The sequence below is a fragment of the Falco naumanni genome, chromosome 1, assembly GCF_017639655.2.
Source record: "Falco naumanni isolate bFalNau1 chromosome 1, bFalNau1.pat, whole genome shotgun sequence".
Lineage (NCBI taxonomy): Eukaryota > Metazoa > Chordata > Aves > Falconiformes > Falconidae > Falco > Falco naumanni.
The window spans coordinates 33871332-33899197 of NC_054054.1; the positions used below are offsets into that span (position 1 = coordinate 33871332).

General features: G+C 36.5%; 1 protein-coding gene across 13 annotated transcripts in view; it reads right to left on the reverse strand.

The window, feature by feature from the left end:
- Nucleotides 1–27866, reverse strand: part of SLIT2 (slit guidance ligand 2) — a 266218-nt gene that overhangs the window by 77245 nt on the left and 161107 nt on the right. For all 13 annotated transcript variants that reach the window (XR_005827150.1, XM_040588517.1, XM_040588507.1 and 10 more), the window contains exons 6-9: nt 26668–26739; nt 22493–22564; nt 19632–19795; nt 17144–17282 (exon numbers count right to left, since the gene is read on the reverse strand). Coding sequence is in view for 12 of the 13 variants with exons in the window: in XM_040588517.1 (XP_040444451.1) it covers nt 17144–17282; nt 19632–19795; nt 22493–22564; nt 26668–26739 (447 nt within the window). In the remaining variant the exon portion in view is untranslated. The remainder of the gene's footprint in view (nt 1–17143; nt 17283–19631; nt 19796–22492; nt 22565–26667; nt 26740–27866) is intronic.

Genomic DNA, 27866 nt, shown 5'->3' on the forward strand with positions numbered 1-27866 from the left:
AGACCTGTGGCCCACTTGCCAACAAGTCAAAACAGGTTCAGCAATAAATACGTTTAAAAGATACGTCTTTACACACCACTGTATTTCATGGCTATGGCAGTGCAAAATTTGTTATGTAGACATAAGGATTGAAACTATTTGTACTAAAAAGTACAACCGGAAAAGGCAGTATTATTCAAACTACACATCATACCTACCTAATAAGCTTTCTATTTCCCTCCTTCATGCACTTAGTATAATCTACATAGATAAAGACAATGCCAAAAACCTATTTCATATAAGGAATCAAAATTCTGTAGAATTTACTGCACTAGTTTAAATTACACATAAATTACATTGACTCAGAATCTAAGGTCAAAAAGCCTTTTTAAATCCAGATGTAGGGATATTAGCCTATTTTTTTCCTTTTACCCTTGTCCTATTAACTCTCCTCTGGTTTACTTTTGCTCTGATAAAGAGACATGAGTCCCTGTGTGTGCAGTGTAACTAATAAGCTCATATATTCACTTTGAGTAAGCCTTTCCAAGAAACAGTTCTTACAATTGTTTCTTTTTGTTAAGTTTCTCCAGAGATCACAGTATAACTGAATTGAAAAAAGATTTTTTCCTGCCTTTGTGACGTTTTGTTCAGGTGGAGATACTTATACATTTAATACTCGAAAATCTCTTAAGTGTGACCATACTTTACCTTAGCAGAATTTGTTCTTGAATGGCTTATAAAGAAGCCGGGAAAAAAAAAAAAAAAAAAAAAAAAAGTGCCTCAAAACGTCTTCCTGACACAAAAAATCTCACTTCATCAGAACTGTTTTAGACAGGGTTCATGCTTTAAAAAGTCCTTAGTAAGCAAAATGTTGCTACCTTGCTACAGTTTTCAGGTATATTTTAAACACTGCAGGGGATCCTATGGCACAAGACTGTTAATTTTTTCCTTAAACAGGGTATTCTTTCATATGCTTTCTTTGCCTTCGCTGAGCCTTCTGGACCCATGAAACACATTTTGCATCAGACCAGGAGTACTGATTAGGCTATAGAGGAACAAGGTCTCTCTTCTCCAGTACACTTGAGTAGATGCAGAAGGCAAACATCTGAATAAGTAAAAATTTGCTTAAGTTAAAAGGCAACACCTAAATAGACCAAACTGAGATATTTACATTTTTAGCTTTTTCCCCAGAAAATAAAATTATGCATGCTTATCATCTAGATAGGTTTCTATTCAGCTGGCTAGGTCAAAGAGAGATAAAACCTTAAGATAATAAATTTCTAAAAATTGTCATACTTTAGCAATGGGAAGGAGCTGAGAAATCAAATCAACCCAGCCATGAAGTGAATGGCTGCCATCCATCCATTCCTGTTACACACTCTATTTGGCAGCAACCAACTGCCTAACCACCAGGGATAGCCTGACCAGACATTTATCAGATGTGTAGCTTTGAGAACCACCCAAAGAATATCTTGCACAGGGAAACACGTAGGACATACACAGAGGTGTCGAAAGGGGAGGGAGGGTGAAGATGAGAGGGCCGTAAGGCCATATTACAGATGAGGACTTGAACTTCTGAAGAGACACACAACTGGGGAAAAACGTGTATATGGGAAAGACAGAAATTGCAGTGGCAATGCTCCCATGTGAGGCTGTTACAAGCCTCATTATAAATGCTGCTTATTAGCCTATGACGTAGAGATTTGTAACCTAGTGCTGGAGGGGCTCCAGTCTATGTTCACCTATTTTTAAACATATAATGCTCTTCACTAGACTTGATATGGCATGTAACTCAAGAAAGACAAGGTCTAGTGTTAAATTAAGACACAAAGTATTTTCCAGTTTATTCTTTTAATTTAAAAATATGTTAGTTCTGTAAACTGAAGTACCTTACAGGATACATGCATGCCATTTTTTATGAAACAATGGAATAGCAGATTTAATTTACTGCTGTCCAATTTGTCTACAAATTATATGTGTCCAAAACCTGAAGAAGTCTTACTGCAGTATATCTCTGAAACCTAATTTTCTAGCAGTTCTAATAGAGTGAACAACCAATTCACTTGTGGATATGAAAATGAACTCCATGTCAACTTTACCTAACATTTCCTTTTAGTGAGAAATATATAGTCTAATAGACAGACTGTAGTGCTGGGTTAAATTTACAAGCTCTTCTGGATAAATGATTTGTTATAGTAGCATCATCTAAATATGTCTTTTCTTAACTCATGCCAAAGTGTAGGCACTAAAACACGTCACATTTTAAAGAATGATTAGCATAAGAAAGGAAAAATAAGATTATATAAATACAGAAGAAAAATCTTTATATCCCACTTTGTCTGTAAAGAAAGTAAATCAAATTCACATTTTCAAGCTTTGTTATCCTCTAATCTTCTCTTTATCTTCCTAGAATCAGCTGAATTTCACAGAGTGCAAATTTGCATCCACTATTCCAGAGAAAATCTAATTAGATATATTCCAGGGTCACAAAGCACAGATAGACTAATATCTAAAGGAAATTTGCATTCTACTGATAAAACCCATAGTAATTAAAAATTCTTTTATATTAATTCCTCATATTAAATGAAACATTTTTAATTCTGGAATAGGATAGGTTGTAGTTATCTATTACTGAAAAAATCAACTATTAAGTGCTCACAAATGACATGGCCAGAAGCACTATTTTATTATAGAAGAACAAAAAGCTAGTATCAGTATTTTTCCATGGAACTTGTATTAAATTTTGTGCACAACATCTCCTTTCAAAGTCATCCCAGAAGTCAGTCTTTATTATAAACGATGATCTATGTATCATAAACAGTGCCTTGGTGGTTTCTTTTTCAAAAGCCATAGTCAATTTCAGTAGCATATTTAATAAGATAAGATAATGGAGGAAGACAGTTAAGTACATGCTTCATCAAAGCCTGCACTGCCTCATATATAAGTAGTACTCTGCCCATCACCACACAAACGCTAATTAATGCTCTTAGTATTAAGTCTCCTGCTCCATTTAGTGTTTCACTTCTTTGAAGTCCTGCATTAATACATAAGTGTTTTACTGTCTTTTACACAGCCAAAGCAGCTGAAACCTTTCTTGAAGACTATTCCCTAATCTTTCCTATCTAGGAAATATACTGTGGACATTTCTTTTCTAAATCTTTTCCCCCTGCTTATCACTGAAGACACTATAATGTACAAACACCTACTATTCTAAGAAACAAAGGTGCTTCTGCAGTTGTTTCCAACTTCCAACCTAATCAAATCAAATCAAAGGTCCCCAGACAGTAGATAGAGTCTTCCCACCCTGTCCCCAAAGAGCCCTGTGACATGTAAATCACTTGACACTTTCCAGGAGGATGCTGTTCTCTACTATAAGCCTGCAGCACACCATTACTGATTACTACTTCCGCACTTACAAAGACAGACAACATGCTTATTTATACTGACACTTTTAAACTAGCTGATTTTCCCACTACAAAAAGTCATTTCTGTGAAAGATTTCTGCACCAGGAAAGAGGGCAGACTAGGAATGAAGAACACCCTGTTCTCTACAGAATTATTTTTATTTTAAATCATGCAGATGGGTATAATATACTAAGCCTGCTTTGTAGAGAAAGGTAAAAAATACTGCACAGAGATGTGCTGCACCTAAATGCATGTTAATGGATCAGAGATATATCTAAAAAAAAAATTAAGTATTTTGCAACAATAAAACATCTTCCTTAAGAACACACAGATTTGAATATGGAGCAGCAAATTACCCATATACTTAAACAATCAGAACATAACATCTCAATTAAGTAAATTTGGTCAATACAATAATGGCTTTAGCAGTTAATTAATCTATACTTTTACTTTCAGCATCTACTAATTTACAAAAAGACTGCAAGAAGCTTATCAAGAAATCCCAGAAGAATTTTTACTACAGAGAAGAAAGTGTAAGCTGTGCAATGAGTCTGATGTACTGCACAGATGCTGATTATACATGGTAATAAAATTGACAGTTCTTCTTTGCATTTTCCCCATCTGCTTTTAAAGTAAATGGCAAAAACAGCTGTCAGAAAACAAGAAATAGATTTCAGTGATGGGATTCAGCACAGCTCCTGAATCCGAAGAACTGCAATACACAGCCAATACATCTCTCATCATATGTAACATCTGCCAGGTTTGAGAAGGGGGGGTGGGGTGGGGGGTGTTATGGGTTTTTTTTGGTGTTTGCTTTTTTTGTTGGGATTTTTTTTGTTTTTCAAATAAGGAAAATGTAATGGTCTCGCTTTGCTACAGAAATCCTTGAGGCTATTAAACAAAGTACCTTTTTTTCTTTCTCAACAACTGCACCTCCAGAGTGCTTATATCCACTAAATGTCACTTCTAACTTTAGCAGCAAGAGAATTCTGTTGAAATCTGTGATAACATCCATGTCTAACAAAACAAAGGATGTATTTTGAATGACTATATTACTTGCACTTTAGAATTTCAGGCTTTAATTCTGTGTATTAATAAATCTGGTTGACAGTTTCCTAAATAGTTGGATATAAAGAATCACTGTCAATGTTGCCCTAAAGCTTGCCAAATTGTTAACAACCAGTCTAATTGTTGTATCACATATTTCCTCATGGGATTGATTGTAAATGACAGATGACTCCTTAGTCTGCATTACATCAAAAAAGTAACAAGAATTGTAATTCTAAAGCTATTAAACAATTCACCACATTTACTCAAAAGCAAGTCCCAAACCTGCATTTGTTTAATTTTTCATCACAGAAAGGGCCATCTCATGCTCTGAAGCCTACAGCACCATTAATGATGATAGGCTTTACATTCCTTAATTGTTACAGATTCGGGTTGTAGGGAAAATTCACCACTTCTTTAAAGAATTATTTGCTCAGTGCTTTGGCATCTGTCAGAGAACAGCTCCAGTGCAATTAGCCTGAGTCACCTACAGTCAAGTTAAAGCCCCTCTAATTAGCCTATTTTTGATGAGAGCTGTTATACTACAAAAACTACTTGAGCTGTTCAGAGTAACTGTGTTAAGTTCACAACAAAATAGATGTAATCCTGCTACTCTTGGCTCACCACAAGCAGTGACTTGTCACCTGCTCTCATTGAGCAGAAACACTTGCTTGAGAATCGCACTATTATGAGTCCAACAGTGTGGCAGGAGTACTTAGTACCTGTTAAACAATACATTGATTTACACCCATAAATTTGCCACTAAAATCTAAGTGAAGGTTTTTAACTAAGAATACTTTTCACAGGTGGTTGCTGCTTACTAGACATGTATTTAGCAACAGTAGTAGTAAATAATTAAGAAAGCATTCAATTGACAAAGAATCACCAAATAGTGAAAAGTCAGTAGCCATAGTTTCGTTTACAGTAACTTCACTCACATCATTGCTGAGGGAAGATTATCAGCAGTGAAAAGCCATATGTGAAAATAAAATGTAAGAGTAACACCACCTTTGGAGTGTGGCACAGCTGTCAGAGATCTATGAGGGTTTTTCTGGAAGAGCTACACGGGCCTTCTCCAGCTTCCCTTCATGCTGTATGAAATATTCATTTATTCCATGCCTGAGTTATTTTCTTTCCCTTGGCAGAGTCACAGAGGTCCCTCAAGGTGCCTCTTCTACTTCAATACCCACCAGAAACTTGTACAAAACCCCAGAGGTGGAATGGTGTTCATTTGGGCCAGTATCTACTTCCAGTGTCTCTGGAAACCAACACTGGTTTCACACATTTTTTGTCCAGTTGTTTTCTGTATCTCTACATCCTCTTGACTGTTGAAATTGTCCTCTGTCCTCTGAATTTAATTAGTTTTTAAAGACAGGACACAAGGGCATGAAGAAAGCCAAAGATGTCAACAATGGCAGCACAGAACACATACCAATAAAGAACAGATTAAATATTCTACCTACTGTCTGACAACTAAAATAAGAAAGAACAAAAAAAAAAGAAAAAAAAAGGCATAAAGCCACATGATTTACCAGTCATTTTCAGATTAGGAAAATACTTGAGTAGGAGCATGACAAATCATTTCGCTTGCGTATTAAGCAGACGGGATTAGCTATCAAATTAGCAAAACCATCTATTTTTGAGGCAGTCAAAAGGAATATCTTTCAAGTTTTGCCTGAGAAATATTAAGGTAGGAATCCCCAATATAAGTTAACTGTAATTCAGTGAAATCTGCATTGGCAAATTAAATATATTAAGGTAAAGATGTTAATACCTCAATAGAATACCCTTTACCCATTTTTAATTTGTTTCACATTTATTCAATACATTGCCTCACAGATAATGCATTTTTCATTATTCACATGTAATTATCATGTGTTTATATGTATATATCATTATGAAATAAGATTTTAGCAAATTTCTATATTTTTGATAAAGCAAACCATTCGGTTTTATATTGCAATGGACATACAGTTTTTGCTAAGAAATAATGACCTTCCCAAAGAAAAGTATATGGAGAGAATTGTATTCACTCATTGTTGCCACAGCTGAACAGTCTAAACTCACTGTCGCTTACAACATGGAGCAGCAAGTCATAAAAACTTTCTAGTAAAATTATGAAGTAGTATTAGGATTATTTTCATGCAAAGATTTTCAAAGTTAACAGCCATATTTGCATTAACAGACTCAGCAGGGCTGGGGATGGCATTTAAAATTAGGTGCCGCAGAATGTGGGAAAGTTCAGTCACAGTGTATATTGATACAACAATTTTAGTTTCACGTCAGCTATTTTGCACCAGATATTTCCATTTCATTAGGAACCTTTTTTGGTCCTCCTCCCTATGTAAAGCCATACTCCTATGAATTCTTTTGAACAAACTTCTAGGGAAAAGATAAGCATATAACTAATACATTATAACTAATAATAATGCATATAAAAGCCAGGTAGTCTTATTTGAGGTATATATTTCTGGACATAAAAGTGCAGTAACTTTTAAGCAAAATAGAAGCAAGAGCTCTATATTTCACTGAAAAATCAGAATGCCTCTCCAGTCTACTGGTAAATAAATAAATAAATAAATAAATAAATAAATAAATTTGAATATCAAGTCCAGTGCGTTAGTCAGGAATGGCCTTATAAACCTTTGGGAAGGGAAGAACATATGAGAAGACTTGAAGAAAAGTGTTCATGAAGTACAGTCGAAGAGAAGCATATAAGAGAAGAGTTAATTTTAAAAACATGGCAGCTATATGAAGTTGCTCAGAAGCTTGGAATGTTAGATTAAGAGCTGAGAAAATATTAGCCAGATCATGTAAATTTATCAAAGAGGCATTTAGGAAATAGCAGTATCTCTACAAGGTACTTACTTACGTATCTTTACTGCACTATATTTCAATCCACCAGTTTCTGAAAATTCAAAAACTGGCACATTTTTCTGGATTAATACTGACCAAAATATGTATCAGTATTCATAAGCAACTGAATACTATAATAATTATTTTAATCTTTTATCCGTAAGTAGACATCATCTTTTCACTTGACACCTGCATACACTGGCAGTATTGCATGTTAGGAATTAAAAAAAGATTTTGATCAATCAGAAAGGTTTCCAAAAGAGCCATAAGAATAATTAAATGGCTGTGAAACATTTTATAGTGAGACCAAAGAGATCTATTTAGGGTAGCATCAGAAAGTTAACATGTATTTTCTGGAAAAAAAAGATAGATACAGTTATAGTGGATTCTTGCAGCCTACTAAAAATCTTAACAATACGTACTGAAACAAGACCAGTGACTACATATGTATATGTATAAATAGAAATCAACTTGACAAAACCTTTCCAGAACTTCACTAGATGTGCAAGACTTCTGGCTAACACCCTAACTGTTTAAGAGGTAAACTATATTTATGAGCTGACATTCTGTCTAAGTCCTAAAAAGACCAACATTTTGATTTAAACTAGAGAGCAGGAACAAGCACAGACCCTGGAAAACAATTACCAATTTAGTCTTGTAACTTATTGTATCCTCCCCTCAGCATTCGGACCCATTCCTTACAAGCTGTGAAGACGCAGCGTTTGCTGTCATTTCCGTCAGGCTACCTTAGATAGCCGAATCACACTTTGAGCTGCTAAAAATAGAGAAAGCTGCCTTATCTCTGACATTTCAGAGATTTGCTGCTATATGAGTCTTTGAAGCGTCTTCAATAAACGTGTCTAAATCCTCCTCAGGTTACTTTTCTCTGTAAAGGGTCATTCTTAGAAGCATCTTTGCATCTTAGTATAAGAATCTCTCTGTTCAAAAGCTATTTATTTGAGGCTGTACTTTCAAATTTTAGCTAAGGATGAATCCTAAAAGACAACAGAAATGGTGAAACTGTACACATGCCAAGCTTAGCTTGGAAAGATACATACATGAGCTCCCAGTTTTCAATTAAAATTCTGCATTTATGCAAATCACTTCCCCAGTTTCTGCAGTGTGATCAGGTCACTTGTCACTCTATCTTGGTTAAGTCCATCTATTAAGTTCAGTTCTCTCAGATCTAATTTTGTTTCCACTCTTTGCCTTCTTCTTTTCCCCTTTGCTTTGCTTTCCCTTTCATTTGTTCCCCTTTCTCCTTTACTATAATTTGAGTGTTACTGTGAGACGTGGTCTCAGGAATTTTTAATCCTGCTCGGTATCACATGGCTCACAAAGTTGTAGTCGAGAGCTTGGCATAATACACAATCACTAATCAACAGACTTATGAAAACAAAGTATGAGGGAGAATGAGATGGAGGAAGATGAAAACATGAAGAAAAATAGTAGAAACTAGGAAGGTAAGATCAGACGAGTCTGAGGGGACAAATTAGAAAACTCAGGGGAAATGTAAATAAAGTCAACATGAAACAACCATACAGGTTCTAATTTTGGCATTCCAACATTAGAAATCTCCATCTGCAAGAAAGAACAATTTTATCTTGAAGGCCACAGTAATTAAGAAGTCAGTGACTTTTCACTACACTGGATTATGAAGGTGTACTGTTAAAATTCCTTACTCCTGTATGGCTTTTTCATGTCATGTATTACATGGCTTAGGGTCTTTTCTGCCCCTTACAAAGACTAAAATGATTTATACAACTGTTGCTTAGTTAACAGTGGCAACCCTCCAGTTACCCTCCCCTCCAGCAAACCTCTCCCCTCCCCAAAATGGCATCATAGTGACTGCTATCCTTCAAAAAAAGAAGGAAATGTAATTAAGTCCTTCCTTTGATTACTTAAATGTTTTTAATATAAACAAAAACAGAGGAAAAAAAATCACTTCAATTCCATGCATTTTTGCTTAAATAGTAATTTATACAAAGCTGTGGTCATCACAGCAAGTAATTCTATCCCTGCCCCCCTCCCCTTTAGAAGCATTTATTGCAATCATTTACTGCAATTGTATTTTGCAATTGTATTTATTTTCTTTTATTCATAATACTACAGTAAGGAAAGAGGTTTTAGAACCACTTTGACTGGTAGTTCAAGCCACAGAAGAGAAGAGAAAAATCAGAAGAATGTAAGAGCAGCATTTTCACGAGGTAGTCTAGCTCATTAATGGCTTTTTGGCCTCTTCTTTTGAAATAAAAGCCTGTCACTTACTCACACCATTCTGAGAGAAGGTACCAGTACAATTAACAGAATTGCTGCTCGGTCGCTATTTGTAAGGTTCCTGATAGTCTGTTTGAACACGTGCCAAAAAAGTCTCTATTCAAAGGGACCCAGAGTTATTTCTGCCAATCATTCAAAGAATTTTCACACAGAAGGTGAATTCTAAAATGCAACCAAGTGAAAAGAGATTAATGGTGCTGAAAAACTAAAATGTGGAAGGAATGCCTGCATAGAGGCTGATAAATGCTATCGCCATTAGAAAGGCTATACTTTCTAAAACCAATTAAAGTAATAGTTTTGAACCTTAAGAATGACCTTTAATGCTTTTAATATATGAGCTGTATGACAAAGGAGGAAAGCACTAGGTGCATTAGACCACTGCAGTTGGTTAAGCTCAATAGACTGAACATGCCAATGAAAGAGCATCCCATAAAAATTTCTGGAAACGGGAGAGGTTTAAACAACAAATCTAAATCAATTTAAATTATGATGTTTCTAATGAATGAATAATGTGTCATGCTCTGCTTAAGTCAATGGAAAAAGGCTAAAGGAAGGCACACTAAATAACAAAAGTTGGAAGACAGTTAATACATAACATTTATTGGCAAAGTATTTTACCTCCTGTTTACAATAGAGACATTACAATAATAGAGCTATGGGAATTTTTTTTTAAGTTGCCGAAATGTTTCCTACAGGTCACTAATGGTATGAAAACTTTCCATTTGGCCCAGAGGCAAAGGTGCAGCTACGCATCTTATTAATTCTGTGCTTCTTGCATAATTAGTAGGTACACTAAAACTGGGGAAGTCTTGGTGCTCAACCAATTATTTTGTTTTTTAAAGTATTTATGTATATGAGGTATATTTTTCTCAAATAATATCAAATTGATTGGACAGATCTTAAAAAAAAAAAAAAGCATAGGTATTCTTATTTAGCTGTGTGTGAATTTATAAGTGGAGAATTAATTTTGCAGGAAGGGTGTAACTGGTACAGATACAATTGTACTAAGTCAATAAAGATTAAGCACTACATTTACTGAGATGCCCAATACTTAATTTTGCTCTGAGTTTATCACACCAGAAAGGAAAAAGAGAGGACACCACAGGCTTTATTCTCCTTCCATTTTCACTGGCAGTTACTTGGAGATAAGCAGTCCTGCTACTGAAGGAATCTCCCCAAGAGGCTCTTGGCAGACAGTGCGTTGCCTGCTAATTGACTTCACACAACAGGAACTGGTAGTTTTAGCCAACTGACTTCTGTACCAATTGAGAAGTCAGACAGAGCAGTATGACAAGACCCTCTCAGCAACACCCTGATGGTTACCAGTAAATCCAAATGCACTGGAATGAAGTTGCATTTTGGCAACAAGCTCTGCTTCCTCCTGCTCCCACCATCACAGAACATTCCTTAACCACTTCAGCTTCCAGTGCAGACTCATTTTTCTCAGTGGTTTAGGCTATCAAACCAAACTCAAGAGACAGGAAGGCCGCAGTACAGTGCAAGCACATCCTCTTCTTGCCAGCTCTGCTACAGAAGCAGTATCCATCAGCAGAGAAGACAGGTCCTACTGTCTTAAAATTTCATCCCAAAACAATTGTCCAGCAGAGCTATCAAGGTGATGCGAAGTCGCAATATCAGTATTAGGCTCTAAACAGAAAGCCTTTTCTTTTACTTTTCCCCAAAAAGCTAACCAGGAGCTTTAACAAGCAAAATTTTACTTAATTGAAACTGCCAATATTTAATATTTAAGAAATCCAATATTCCATTTGAAGGGGTTTTTAGCACATTATTTAGATACAGGGTAATTTATCAACCCCCTTGGGGGGGGGAGGGGCTGTGTGAAGCATAGAATTGTCAACATGGAATATGCACTTTAAACCTGCAGTTTAATTATATACACCAGAAGGACAGACATTAATGCCACTTAGATTTTATGCAGCATTGTCCCACATGGACTGACAATGTAATGGATACAAAGTATTTTCATGTGGAAACAGGTCAGACTGCATTTTATTTAAAGGAAGTTTCTGTTGAGCAAAGAGAAAGAAATCAGCACTTCATAAGGTACTGAGGAGCTGAATGAGGTCAGGCTTTCCACTGAGAGAAAGCATGGAAGAAATGAATGGAGAACATGGCAAAACATCACAAAACCATAAGCATGTGTTGAAGGCAAATGGAAGAATCTCAAGAAAAAAATAATGGATTACGTACCTTCAAAAACTAAATATGGATTATATTCTTATTAAAAGTAACTTTCTATCCATATGAACAAATAGGAGGCAGAAATGGATTGAAAAATGAAATCTCACAAAAATAAGTTGTCAAATTTCAAGCAACTCTGTAAAGGACGGCTGACAAAGTTTAATGCCAGCTTCATGGAAAAAAGTTATTCACATGAGATACAATAAAACAAGACAAAAGGCAGGAGAGATGTAAGCACCAGAGGTGTTTGTGAACCATGAAGTCGGCTGAAGTACACGACGGGCTGGTAGTATTCAGAACTGGATTCTGCAAATACAGCCTATAAACAGGTGACAACATTGTAGGGCAGATAAGTCCAAAGTAAGGGAATTGGAAAATATGGATCTTTCAAATGTTCCTGTCAATGAAGTATGTTTAGAAAATCAGACAACGTTCAGTTGAGAATGCAGAAAAAAATTGGCAAATATGGAAAATTACTGAAAAGATTGGACATCATCTGGCACATGTAAAACAGAAATATAATGCCAATTTTCTGTTGGTGTGCACAAGACTCTGGTGATGGTAGTATTATAAAGATGAGTGAATAATTAATAATATGGATATTAAAGCCGGTACATCCTTCAGAAAACAACAGGGAATCAGCACATTTCTTTTTCCCTCTCTCCCTGAGAACTGGCGAGCTCCTGCCAAAGCATGTGCTTAAAATGGTGATTACGATAATAAACTCATGTGTGTGTGAACTGTGTAATGGTGGTGGAAATGCAGTGCTCACTGTGACATTCTGCCTTGCATTCAGCAGCTCCTTGGCATTCTTAATGCTGCTGTGACAGCATGGTCTCATCTCTTCAAATATTTAGTCAGCTACCATTTTGGCATACTGACAACATTATCACATAAGGAGTAACTGAAAAACCAGATTATTTTATGGGATACAATCATTCTTTCTAATCTAATCTCAAGGGGCTGCTATAAGCAACTGTTGTAAAGTACTTCTTTAAAAATGAAGCCTTAAAACACTGTTTATTATATGATAACAATATAGGAATGTCAAAATCTTTCTGCATGTTGAAGTTAGTTGAAAGCAGAGAAGACTAAGAATTTCACAGAGCAGCTTTAAAAAATAACATAGATTCAATGTTCAGAAATGTCTGTGGATGGAATAATAGGATTATGTCTATGAACTTCTGGTTCCTGACAAAACTGTAAGAGCTAAGAAAAAAGGCCCAGGACTCTTCATGGATAATTCAATGGAAAACACGGTGCAACATGTACTGGCAGTTAAAGAAAGCAAGTAAGGATTAGGTTGCAAAACGCAAAGGAAAGAAAACTAAAATTCCATTAATATAAAGTGATGGTTCACTACCATCTGGAATATTACATTCAAGTCTGGTCATTGCAGGCCAAAAAAAATTTAGAAAAAAAACAGTTCAGAGAAAAAGGAGGAGATTAATTAAAACATGGAAGGTTTGGAATCCAAAAAGATCGAATGCACTTGGAACAGTTAGTTTAGAGAAGAGATGAATCACAGTGGCATGCAAAATAGAAGATGGCAGGACAAATTATGAACCTGAATGCATTTTCCCTCCCTCCACAAAAACAAAGGAAAATTAATGAAATTTTAAAAGACTATATTTTAAACTGAAAGGTTTTGAGCACAACCCCCTCAATCAAAAAAATTCTTAGCTTAAAATAACATGAAGATTAAGAACACAGTAGCATTTAAAGCAGACGATGTTTCAAAGAAAACCTTTTTTTTCCTGAAAGCTATGCAGATTTTCAGGTTTCAGAAAATGAACCAACACACACATTGGGAGCAAGGAAAATATTTATCCTATCGGTGTTTCACTTCTGAAGTTGTATACTGCTGTTTCCAAAACATTCTTCAGGGACAACTGATGTGGCCAGAGTGGACTTCTGGTTTGATCCAGTCTCGTAGGCTTCCCTCATTTCAATAATGGTAAAATCTTTCTTATTCCATAAACCACTCATTCTCTTATCTATCTATCATTCTTTTTGATGCTAAGATGGTGAATATACCTGCCACCCATAACAATAATAAAGGAACTATCACTCATTATTTTCCTCACATCAAAGCAGCCAGTACAGTGTAAAGCTTTCCCCATACAACCATTAAAATATACTTATTTGTCAAACTGCAACTCCTCTTCAAACTATTGACAAGGAAGCAGCAAAGATCACGCGATTCTCATAAAATACTCACAGAATCCTGTACTCTAATTCTTCGACTCAGTTTTTCCATGATTTTCAGAGCCTTTCATGTGTCTTACTTTATTTCTTTATTTTCCTGTACCTTTCTCTCCTTACCATCCACTCAGCTGGAAATTTTTGTTCTCACTGTACAGTAAGTGCAGCCTACCACTGGCTCAAATCATATCTCAGCCCTTCTGTCTGCTTTACTCAAAATGTCAGTCAATCACTAGAGTTCTGTTTTCTGGTCACACTGGCATTCACTGGTATGTGTCTGTTTAATATAAACTAATTAGTAAAGTTTGGCTTTCTAATGTTTTATCTTTTCTTGCACCCACTTTTGAATAAATGTACGTTCACATGTCTTATGGCATTCAGTGTTGTTATTTAAGTGTGCAAAATACTGTGATCTGCATTTTATTTAGCCAACATTACAAACTAGATAAAATACAGAGAGATAACAAGTAGTTTGCGCTGTATCACTATAAACTATATACACTGTAGCATAGTATAGATACTGTACATATTTATATGAGCACACACATACATATTTATCTATATTAATGGATCAGAGATCTCAGAACGTGAAAAGGCCTCACTCTGGAATTTGAACACTGCCTAGCCTAGCAGGAATCACTGAGCTTCAGTTTGCAATCTGTCAAATGCTTAAAACTCAACAGCATTTCTTACATAGAAAGTACAGTGGACCAATTAGCGGAAAGCATCTTTCCTTTCTGTAAATTCCCATTTGCCTGTGCCTTATGCTCACTTCCTTTAACAATGGATTAAGTCAGCTAGTAACTCCCACATCCTATCATTTCTTTGGGAGTGATGACCTTTAATAAAAATTTAGAAACACCCTTGCTATCACTGAATTTCTCAAGGAAGTATAGATGTTAACGGCATGTATCCCTACTAAACTACATAGGTCTAGAAGATGATGATATAAGAATTGGTCTTCCAGTATCTGTAATCACCATTCAGTGGTTAACTCCAGTGGTTAGCAGTAGAAATATTCTGGGGAATGTTTGAGATGCACTCCCCACTTCTTTCCTGCAGTATTTTTCCTCCTCTATGCACACAGAAGTACATATGCAACTAAAAAAGACAGTATGCAAGCAATTAAATACTGGAAACAGACTGTGCAGCCTTCCTAGGCACTATGCATCGATTTTCTGAAGTAGTCACTTTATTTGCAAGCAGAGGGATTTTTCTGAGAGGGGTGAAATGTAGAAGAGGTGTTTGTATTATATAGCAGAATGACTGAATTGGATCAGGTAGGGTCAGCCAGGTCAGTATTAACAACAGTAATAATGAACTGACAGATTATTACTCACATCCTAAGAAGCAACCACAGTAGTTCCAATTCTGTGAAGTTCAAAAACACAGGTCAGGTATCAACAAGCCATGAGATTGCCTTAAAATTGTTAAGTTCTACTTCCTCTTGTAAAATCTCATTGTGGAGGCCTGTTTTCAAACTTTCAAGAAAATGTACATCCTTATGTACAACAGGATGTATGTTCAGGACACCTCTTCCCTTTCACTTCAGGCATCTGTTCCCCTCACCACCTTATTGCAAATCCTTAACATAATCTTTTATCACCAACTTGCTCACAACCTTTTTATTCTGAATACTCTCTCCAAGTAATTTACTTCTAGCCAGACCCTTCTCACCAGGTTGTTGGCACAGCTACTCTCCCACTGTTTCCCTAAAGGGAACTCCCAGCCTCCCTTCCTGAACACTGTCTCCACCGTCCCCAGCATAGAGAGATCCTCATGTTGCCAAGTCCTGCTCGTCTTGTCAGAAAGTTGACCTTTTGTTTTAGTTCCTCCCCTGCCCTGCAGACCAGAACTTTCCTTCTGTGCTCACACCACCTCTCAGCCACATTGCCCTTGAGGCCTGCAGGTCCTACTGCACCATTGATACAACCCTGCTCTACAGTTATGACATGGTTGTACTTTTTGTAAATGTTTCTGCTGTTTATGTCGTGTCACACAGCCTTATCAGCATGCACGCTCTTCTGTCCACAGATATATGGTATCAACACAGTGGCAATACCACAGATCCCATTCAACCACCTCACTTTTGCCTTCTCAGATTGCCCTCTGAGGGTAACATTTTAGCAGGACACTTATTATGGATGGTATAGGTTGCTGATCTTTCATGCAAAGATATGCTTCTCTAATAGGGAGTCTGATGAATAGCGACTGAAGGTGGGTGTCATGGTTTAATCCCAGGCAGCAGCTCAGCCCCCCACCAGCTGCTCAGTCACCATCCCCACAGCGGGATGGAGCAAAGAATCAGAAGAGTAAAAGTAAGAAAACTCGTGGGCTAAGATAAAGACAGTTTAATATGTAAAGCAAAAGCCACCCATGCAACCAAAGCAAACCAGGGGGATTCACTCCCCCCTCCCCACCGGCGGGCAGGCACAGCCACCCCCAGGAGGGCAGGGCTCCAGCACGGGTAACCGTGACTGGGGAAGGCAAACGCCATCACGCCCAACGTGCCCCCTTCCTCCTCCTTCCCCTGCTCTACCCGCTGAGCATGGCGCCATACGGTACGGAATGTCCCTTTGGCCAGCCGGGGTCAGCTGTCCCGGCCGTGCCCCCTCCCAGCTGCTGGTGCCCCCCAGCCTGCTCGCTGCTGGGGGGTGAGGGGCAGACACGGCCTCGGCTCTGGGTCAGCGCTGCTCAGCAGCCACCGGCACCTCCCTGAGCCACCAGCGCTGGCTCCAGCACAGATCCAGAGCATGGCCCCGAACTGGCCACTCACTGGGAAGAAAATTAACTCTAGCCCAGCCAAAACCAGCACAGTGAGCAACCCTGAAGCAATGGAGTTTATAGCCTGCAGTGAAACTCCACTCACTTGCAGAAAAGCAAGAATTTCCAAACTCTTGTAAAACCAACTCAGAATGCAATTTTAACTATGGATTTTGAGTAGCACATACAAAACTAACCGATAAGAGAACATAAATGTCTTAAATATTTTCATATACCTTCAGATTCCTTTATTACTGTATTGGAATGTATATTCCAAAATTCATACCCTACATAATGCATGAACTTATGATATAAATGAATGTTATATTTATGATATAAATAAAAATGAATACATAGAAAAAAACTGTTTTCTGCAAGTTCATAAAAAAAAAAAAGTCAGATTACGCACATTTCAGTAATAGTTTCTGGAAGGTTTGTTGGGATCTCAGTGAGGCCTTTCCCACGACAGTCCACAATGTTGTTACTACAGGTGCACGCTGCAGGGCAATGCAAGACACTGCAGGATGGAGCCATGAAGGACTGGTGACCTGCAAAAGAAAAGTTTCTCCTAAAATGGCACAATACTGTCAAACAGTAGTTCAGTCTACCTCAACAGTAAAACATTACATTTTACACTTCCTTAAAAAATTTAGGGCAGAACTGTTAAAATAAACATTGTATCCTACCAGTACTTTTGTATTGCATTAATTTAAATACACATATAATAGCAACATGTTGATACAATACTGAGAGATGAAAGACAAATGCTCAGTTACTGTGCTAGAATTACATCATTCTTCAACTTCTTCAGCAACTTGCAAAGTCTTATTAAAGAAGACAGTGTCTTCACCATTTTTCAGGTATATTTCATTTATTCTGTGGTTTTAAAAATCAATTATTTATTTAATTTTCATAATTTTGTGTACTATTAAAAATGCATGTCAACAGAAATGAATGAACTTTGTTATGAAAACTGAAGGTGTCCTGCTAGTTATGATCTGTTCTGCAATTACTTATTTGAGTACAGTCCTTCAGTTACATATTGGTTACAGATACTTTTGGAATTATGACATTTCTATTTAAAAATAAATCCAACGTTGACTTCACAGCTCATACTCTCACTATCTATGTTAGCTCAGCAGACTTCTTGCTCCCACAGTCTAGCATTCTTATTAACTCAGGTGTCTAATTTACACGACTTCCCTGCTCCCCTCCCCCCAAGCTCTTGTGCTATATGTCAAACTTGGTATTTATAATTGTATTTAAAAATAATCTTATCATATTTAGGTATATTTTAGAAAGTGAACAACTTATTATATTTTCCTGCAAATAGAAAGATTGCACATTTTATAATATATGAATGCACTCTTTCTTGTATCAATTTAATGATACAGAATTGCTGTTTTGTAATGATACAGAAAGGCACAAAGTGATGAGAAAGGCATGAAGCCTTTTTTCTTCTTTTTTTTTTTGTTAAGGTAAAAAAAGCTGCTGACTGTTTTGAAATTCTCAGGGGAATACAACCTTCTTGACTGTGAAACCACAACTTAATCTCTCTCTCATTACATTTAATGTCATATATTAACATAGGAAGGTTGCATTGACAATGTAAGTTGCAGCCAGTGCTGTTCGTCCTTACAACTTCAAGTAACTGCTCATGTTTTAAATTACTGAAAAGGTTAGTCTTTTGAGATAGTAGTTTACAATATAATAACTTGATTTCACATTTATGTATTTGTTACAAAATACAAACAGCTGACAAAAAGTAATAACACATACTACTTTTTCTGTATTAATGGGCAGGAAATATTTCACCTGCTTTTATTAAAGAAAAGTACAGTGATCCAGGGAGAAAACATGATTATTCCCCTTCCTCAAAATCAGGATTATAATGACCAAGTTATAAAACTGTTCTTGACCCTTGGGCTCTGCAGCCATGCCATTTACAAATAAGATACATGAGGTGATCTTGTTAGGAGCCCTTTTAAGTGTTCATAAAGGCAGAATTAATGGTAAGAATACTGTTAGCATTTGCTATGCAAAGATGCAAGTGCCTTACACTTTGATGTCAGAGGCTGTTTAATAAGGACAAAACATTGGGCTCCCCATAAAACTCTTTTAAAAGCACAGATCTGTGAAAATTTTGGAATACTTGGCAATAGGCTTCTGGGGTTCTGCAGAATATCAGTCAGTAGAAACGACCCTGCTGAATCACTGAAAAGATAGAGAGCTGTATTCCAGCTGTTTTTTAATGGTTTTTGAGGAAACTTGAAACAGTAGACAAAGTTTACAGAAAATTTTTGATCTGAGTCTAAAAATATTTAAATAAGAAAGATAAACTTGCCTTCTTCCTCATCTAGAAGATACAAATAAAGGAAAAAAAATTGAATAGAGAAAATGTGATTAGTAACGAACTGTTAGTCATTTCATTATTTCATATCAGAAAATAACCTGATGCACTAATAAAGCATGCCAATAACATTCAGAAAGTTACTTAGCGATTCAGATTATTTAAACTGCAGAAAATAACAAGAAAAAGCAACAACCTGTAAAGTTAAAAAATAATAATCCCTTATTACTAAAGGCCCTATGTTCTCAGACAGTACACCTTTTACTTCATTTTCTGTATGTCTCCCCCATAATTATACTTTTAGAAGGTTATATAATCTATGTGAATGCATCATTTACACAAATTTTGTAAGGACAGAAGCACACACACCCACTCCCCCCAAGATACAAATCACAATAAAAATGATTAGTTTATTTTTTTAATAAACATTAATGCTTGGGTTATGCAAAAGCTAGCAAAACTCAATATGCAGCACTAGCTATCACTGATGAGCTGTTGGTAGGCGTGTTGTAAAACAGGACTTGGTGCATGAATCTGTTTCCCTTACCGCTGCAGACAAACTCCCGTTTTTGGACCTCGGCTACGTTGTGTCCCCGTAGGTGGGACGGCCCCATGCACTGGGTGTAGAGGCCGACCCGTGGCCGCTGCCGCAGCCAGTCAGACAGCCAGGCCAGGTGGCAATCACAGTAGAGGTTGTTGGAGTGAAGACGACTGCATGGAAAGAAACACATCAGTACCTTTAAGCTAGGAAGAACGAACAGAAAGGCAACTAGTTTCCCCAGCCGCCACTTCAGCAAGCAGCTATACCAATTTATTAATAAAAATTGTTAAGTGAGGAATTCATTTTTCACATCTTTCATTGCAAGTCTGGGAGTTAAATGCTAATACTTAAAACTATACAAGCAACAAAATCACTTTTTATTTGTGGTCTAATTAATCAGAAGGAAAAAGAGGACTTCCTAGTAAAGCAAGCTATCTGTAGTTTCTTTTCTCTTGTCTAAAAGCAAGAAGTAAATATACAAGAGCTTGAAAGCTGCCGTGGGAGCCTTTAGTCCAGATCTGTACAAATAGTGAATAAGACAAAAATGTCTCAAGTAAATTGCCCTATAGTGATAATATACTGTCAGAAAAAAAGAGTTAATAAAAGATTTTGTTTCCAATTAGATATATCTGTAAGTCTGGCCATTATTAGTCTCTATAGAAACAGCCTGCAAAATCCCTTTAACAAGTCATATTCATTTTCTGCTAAACAAGACAGAGTAATAACTCAATATAAAACACCTTCTTCCACATCCTTTTTCTGATTTCCTCTCTTTTTGTTTAATCACAGAAAGGGGGATTAGCTGCTTTTGGCTCCTAGGGACCTACATTCTAAGCAATGCCTGAAATTAAAAGACCAAATGGCAGCAAGCAATGGAATTAAGTAAGTTGCCTCTCTGTTGGCAGGCTCCGAGACAAGAGCCTTGCCAAATGGCAGAAAGCACTTTGCCATTGACAAAATATCAGACAAATGCATTCACTAAATTAGGTAAATTACTTTCCTCTGACTCTTACTTTTCTCTGGCTCTTACATTTTCTCAAACTACAGAAAAGGATGCCCACAGCTATAAATCAAATCCTTACTCAGAATCATGCATAACATAGTAATGTAATTTTGGTCCTTTTTAGCTGATGCGCTCTACCCTAACCAAATAACTGGAACGGAAGTGCAAGAAAATCAGCGTTTAGACAAGGAGTCGAATTAATCCATTAAAAAAATATCTGTAAAGCAACATGAAATGTGTAACCAACATAAAGAAAGGATTTTATTTAACTCACTTCCCCCACCCCCCCACAAACAACTAGAAATTAAAGGCAATGTATTTTCTGTACCAGTTCTTGGGTAGGTGCTTTGCAAATATAGCTCACAATACAGCACACTCATTCAGTACAATCTGTGGCCAGCTGTAGGCAAGAACACCATTGCAAATCAGAACTAATGCCACTGAAATCAATATGGTTATACAAGCATATTCTGACTGCAAATGGGATGTTACAGCTATAATCTAGGACTCTATGTGTCCGTTTTCTTTTGTTGCTAATTTGATTCACTGTAATTCGTGGTTCAGAATATAAACTGTATTTGAAAGGGTTACGGACATTCATGTTTTCAAGTCTCAGACCTGAAAAACTGGAATGAAATTCTATTATCAAAATATAACCAAGGACACCAAAAGCCCATGGCCAGCACTGTTTAAGTACTCTTGCATTTGTCCAAATAAGAATAGTTACAATTCTGTTATGAAATCAACAGGACTACTCACCTGCATGAAGTTTCTTCAGTTATGAAAGGTATGCTATATTGAATAGCCCTACTGATATCAAAACAGTTGTGTAACCCAACATGCTTAAAAGAAAATGGGCAGGCTCTTTGTAAAAGTAATTTCTAAACAGTAAGAGCTACTCTTGAACTCTGATAGAAACACCCTGTTCATTTTTGATTCCCGCTTCACTGTAAAATCTGTTTGAAAGAGAGTCTCCAGACTAAACCTTGATATATTCTGGTTTTGCCAGTCAACACAATATACGTTTATTCTTAGTTCAGTATAAACATACAAAAGAAATAACAGCACACTCTATCACTGGCATACACACTCTTTTGACTGTGTTTTGTTTCAGAATGGTGAAGTGTTCTTCTGTGAAAGTCATAACCTCTAAAAATGGGGACCTTATTGTAAATGCTGACACAACTTTAATTATAACAGCACTACCGGATGATGCTATAATTTTATGTTACAAAGAATGTTGGAGAGCCAGTTTAGTTTAATTAGGTCTGCTAGCAATACAGTAAGAAAAGCATAAAGATTTCCCATTTATCACATCTGACATCCAATCAAAGATTCTTCCATGTTCCTAAATGAAATGTGACCCATTCAATTGCACAAAGTAAAACAAATTTTTGACTTTCAAAACCCATGTATTTCCTTCTCTATAGAGCTGTAATATATAACAGAGAATCCCCCCTGCCTTCATCTTCTTTGCTAGAAGGTGATGCTTTTCTGTGACTGAATACAGCACTGTGGAAAACCCAGCTGGGAAAAGGCCATGGAACCATTTACATAGGCTTATTCATCCCAAATCCTAAAAAAGCTAATGGAAAAGGATGCAACTGCTTCTTTATCACCCGAGCCCGAAGTATCAGCCTTGGGGTCACTTGTTAGCTTTACCTTTCAGAATTAGCCGCCATACATGCACACACACAAATGTCATGCTCGTCAGCCTCATGATACCTCAATATTTTTTTTTAATTGAGCTTATGCTTTTTTTTTGCCTATATACGTATCTGTAGACCACTGAAAAAAATTGGTAGAGATAAAAATTATATACTGGACTGACAAAATGGCAGCCAGTTTCAGTGGGACTACTTACAATGTTCTGAGTTTGGGCATATGGTTGAAACTTGCCACCGACAGTCGAGTGATGTTGTTATTGTTGAGAGTGCTGCAAATACAGGAAGAAGCATATCAACATGTTACAGTTATATCATACCTACTACACTTTTAAAAAGGTATAGGTAGTGAAGACCTTGGTGTACTGTGTTTAGGGATAGGTATCAGGAAAAAGAACAAGCTTTTAGATATGCTTTTCCTCCCTGTTCAAAGCCTGGCAAAACACTATGGTTTGACTGTTTTAATAAACCTAAGTAATATGAGGTCCCAGTAACCTATAATTCACTCAAATGGAGCTTCCACCAATGTTGAGAACATCTAGCAGGGCTCCTCAAACTTTTTAAACAGGGGGCCGGCACGCGGATGAAGTGGCAGGCAGTCATCTGCGGCTGCTTGGTTGGCGGGGGGGTCTGTAAATACCGGGGGCCGGATTGAGGACCCTGGGGGGCCGTATCTGGCCCACGGGCCGTAGTTTGAGGACTCCTGATCTAGGGCATTCAAGCTAAGCTTGTCATCCTGATGTAAAAGCGAGAGTTCTTGGAGAAAATTACTTGATTCTAGGACTCAGTTTTCCCTTTCTAGCTTTTGAGAGTCCATATTTGTTGACAGAGGATACAAATAACAAGATCTGCCTGTTTTTTCAAGACTTTTAGGAAAACAGCTATGGGCTGCAATTAGGTTTTATATGGAACAGAATTCCTATAGATGATCCAGAGCTGCATGAACAATAGGGAGACTTTCTGCTCTACAATGGAAGGAGTCACGAATTTTAATATTTCAGCAAACTAATAATTTAAATTTTAGACAAGATCCCTGGAACTTGATAGCAACTGGGAATAAATCTTAGCCAATTTTTGGTTAGCACAGACCGGTCATACTCCTTAAGTGTAATTTGTAAAGATAATAAGATTTATGAACAATCCTACAGCTAAATATTGCCTTTAGGCGGCAAATAAAACACAAACAAGCTTGACTCCAGAACAAGTGATACAATTTACAGTTTTGACTTAGAAATTACTCATTTGAGTAAAAAAGAGTATGTGCTCTGAGATTTTAAGAATATAACTATGACACTAATAAATAAGTCCTACTGCCAAACCTTTTTTCCCTTTTGAAACAGTGTTTTACTTTTTCCTTTTTTTTTTTTCCTTTTTTTTTTCTTTAAAGTGTGATTTATGCTTATTTGGAAGAAACTTTTTAGTACTCTCTGATCCTGAAACACAGAAAGGTAAATTCACAGCACCCCGAACAGGATTGGTCTATACACCTCCACATTAACCAAGCAATTAATTACTGCTGTAATGTACTGCATTTCACCTTTGTGTGCTTACTCATTCCATGTCCTAAATGTTTTCTTCACTGTGCATAAGGGATCTCCCCTGTGTGCTCTTAGGGCTACATAAAGAAAGAAGAGAAAAATAAAAAGAAGAAGAAAAAGGGAGAATCATGCCCTTTTTCAAAACAGAACAAAAATGAAGCAAAAAAAATGGCCAAGTGGGTATATCTGCAAAAGGTGTCTTAATGAATAAATGACAATCGGTAAACCTTGGCGGGATTTTCTTACAGTGTCCATATAGCATATGACAGCTCCCACAGTTCTTCTTGCACAACTTCTTACAAGGTTTTAAATCATGTCTTTTCAGTGAAGGGAATGAAAATTAGTACATATTTCCATAGCTGTTAGCTGTTTAAAGAAGGCGTATCTACAAATGTTTTAATTCTCTATTTCAGATGTTTGATGTTTGCCTTGCTATTTTTTATATGTGAGCTATTACTTTACTTTTTGCAAGGGTACAGAAAACTATCAGGAGTAGATGTAAGGGATACATAAGGAATTAAATAATTTTCTTAACTATTTCTGTCTAATGATGAAAATGACATCAATGGAGAGATATAATTAAAAAAAATTAGCTCAATAGTTTTCTCTATGAGTTACATATGATTGCAAAGAATGTGATGACCGAAAGACTTTTTTTTCATTTGTTAGATACTTTATTTGTTCTAATGTCCCACAGTTTATTTCCCCACTATAGCAGATTTTCTGTTTAAAAAAAAAAAGAAAAAAAAAAAGAGAGAAAAAGAGTAAATAAAATTTCACAGAAATTCATAGGGAGGATCATATCTATAATTGCTTTCATCTTTCAGAACTGTCCAGATCTCAGGTTGATTTTGTAATCTTTAACACTAACAGCCTCTAAGATTCTGCAATTATTTAACCAATATATAAGACCTATTACTTTGGTAAACATTTCAAACTGTTACTAAACAGTATACTTGTAGTTTGAAGTAATATACACATTCTGTGCTTAGATGGAATCAGTAAGTCCAAATGAAAACAAAATAAGTAGTTTTATTTACTACTCAGTGAATATAGTATGGTCTAAAATACATATCTTTTATTCTTTAAGCCAAATTGGAAAGGAAGCTGAATTAGATACAAAATCTTCAGTACTGTTTGAAATATATGTCTCCATTTTTAAAAAACTTAATCTTTACATCATTGCTTATCACATAACATAACTGAAGATAGCAAGCATTTATATATTTGAACACGCTAATAGTCTATGTACATTCATTCAGAAAATTATAATTACCTGCTTTTTCAGTAGACTATTATTTTAACAGGTTTTTTTCCCTTTTTTCATTCATTGAAATAGATGTGAAAATTTTACCACTGACTTCAAATACCAAGGATTACCTTTTTAGAACACTAAAAATTATAACCATTAACAATGCAGAAAATACTTATTTTTTAAATAGACATTTAACACTTTCACTTGTAAAGAAGATCTTATATTAAAACCCATAATAACTAGATTAAACCATCACTGGGAAAGTTATTCTGTCGTATTTATGAGTTCCAAAGATAAAAATCTCACAGAACATCAGGTTTACTGACAGACAACCAACAATTGATCAACTTCGCAATTAGATGCAATATTGAACCTACAGTACATTTAACATGGATTTATACCAGAAAGTTAACAATAGGCTTGTTATTCTATGATTATGGAGTAAAAAAAATAAAAAAAATCAAATTTAGCTGTCAGATTCATTCACTCATAAGTAAAACCAATTATTGCTTAATAACAAAAAACTCTACCAGCAGTAGCTCACATATTCTTTAGTTTCTTGGACATACAGACACTATCTATTGCCAAAGAAGCTTCTTCAGAGTCTTAAAAAACCCCACAAAACCAAAAGCAACAAAAACCCGTCCCTCACCCCTCCCAAGTGATTTACCAACTGTGATTCAAAGTAACATGAGGTAACTCACTGATACACAGTCTTTCACTTCGCTTAATGTAGAAAGCCCAGCAAAAATACGACATTTTGACTGACAGAGCAGATACTTTAGGAATGTGTCCTGTGCCTCAGATTCTTTGGGAACTGAGACACTTTGCTCATTACAGTAACTATTTTCAGGTCAGGGGTCACTAATGATAATTTTGTTACCTTTAACCTCATTGATGGCCACTCTGAGACGGTGAGAAAAAGTATGCAAAGGAGTATTGCAGTACTAACCTTCAGTGACATAAAGACATTTTTCTAGACATATATATATGCATCTTTTTATTCACATAAAATTTAAAATGTTTTAAAAAAAGCAATTTATGTGGACATGTTAAATATCTTAACACATAACGGTAATATTTGCTAGAAAAATGCCTCTTTGAAACCATCCAGACTGTCAAATATATACATATATATATAAAGTATTGTTCTTTAAACGGCATCTGAAAGATCAAATTGATGTCAGAGTATACAACAAAGACAATCCTGAAAATGTCCAGCATTTCTACAGTGATGGATAATTTACAAAATTCATTGGATTCATTAATACTGCCCCCCCCCCCCCCCCCATTCTGAAAGGAAATATATTTTTTTCTTACAGTATCTGCCACCTGCTTTTTTTTTTTGTTTTGTTTTGTTTTTTTTAAAAATTTTGTTTAATGGCTGTCTTGCAGAGTAAAGGAATATCTCTGCCTCTCCACATCTTTTTGCCATTGTATAGCATATCACAGTGGATTATTTTAAGACATCTTTTCACTAGACCAACCTGACACCAGGCTGCAGCTCCTAGATAAGCTTTTACATTAGCACTCCCCAGATACCGAGCTCCCGCTACAAGTAAGAGATACAAGGAATACTTACAGCACTTCCAGGTCACGCAGAGCCCTAAACGCCCCGTCTTCAATACAGCTGATCTGGTTGTAATCCAGTTGTCTGTTAAAGAGATTAGGAAGGTATTCTTAAGGGAGATGAGCGCTGGCAGCGCTTGGGTGCAAAGCCAGCCTGCTGAAGGGCCAGCAGAGCTAGGCCAGGCAAGCTGAAACACCCTCGCAAAGACGCTGGTGAGCTTGAGACTGTCACACGGCATGCTGGCCTGGGTGCTGCCACAGAAATCCCTTTTTGTTCTGAACTGTCTGCGCAAAACAGCGGCGCTGGGAAAGCTCCAGTAAATAATAACTGCACCTTATATTAAATGCCAAAGGAATGCAATTTCATTACATCAAGAAAAGCTATCCATTAAAAGCTCTCAGCGTCATCTTGCTGAAACAATTTCATTAAGGTAAAGGACGGTAAATCACTTAATGTCACACACATCCCCTCAGTGACCTAACAGAATCCATTTATCAGAGCAGCCCAGCTGCATGTTAATTCCACCTGCCGTGGCAGTGGCCGGCAGGAGACACAACTTTTCGGGGTCTCTCTGCATGCCTGCATGCCTGGACCAGGTGGAGGTGCAGGGGCACTGCGGGGGCAGGGTGTGTGTGTGGATTTAGAAGAATTGCTTTCTAGAATATTTCTGTATGTAGACAAAATAGTGCCCAAGGTATTTACATACTTGGCTATGTATCTCCTTTAATTCTGCTCCAAATTAAACTAGTATTTCTGTTGTAACCTTCAGTACATGGTTTTCTACGTACTCTGTGCTCTCCACAATTATATGCAGATAGGATGTTGGAATGGAGCACTTGAATTCTGGACATAAAACTCAGCAATCCATCCCATACATTATTAATCTTTAAGTATTAAGTTATGAAAAATTTACATGCTTTTCTGTAAAGAATGTTGTTACCTTTTCAATTCAAAAATTGATACAGTACACACTGCCCAATTAAAAAAGTCTGCTGAAACTAAGAACCATGCAAATAGAAAATCCCAGTTTCTCTGCTGACAAAAGCTTTTCCTATAAATACTGCCACACATCATCTGCATTTCAGCGCATGACTTGCAAAGCAAAAATGAACAACCTCACTTCAAACAACTAGATCTTCTCCAAGCCGATAACTTGTCAGTGTCAGACAATATATATGAGTAAATGTGTGTGAACAACACTAAGAAAATGA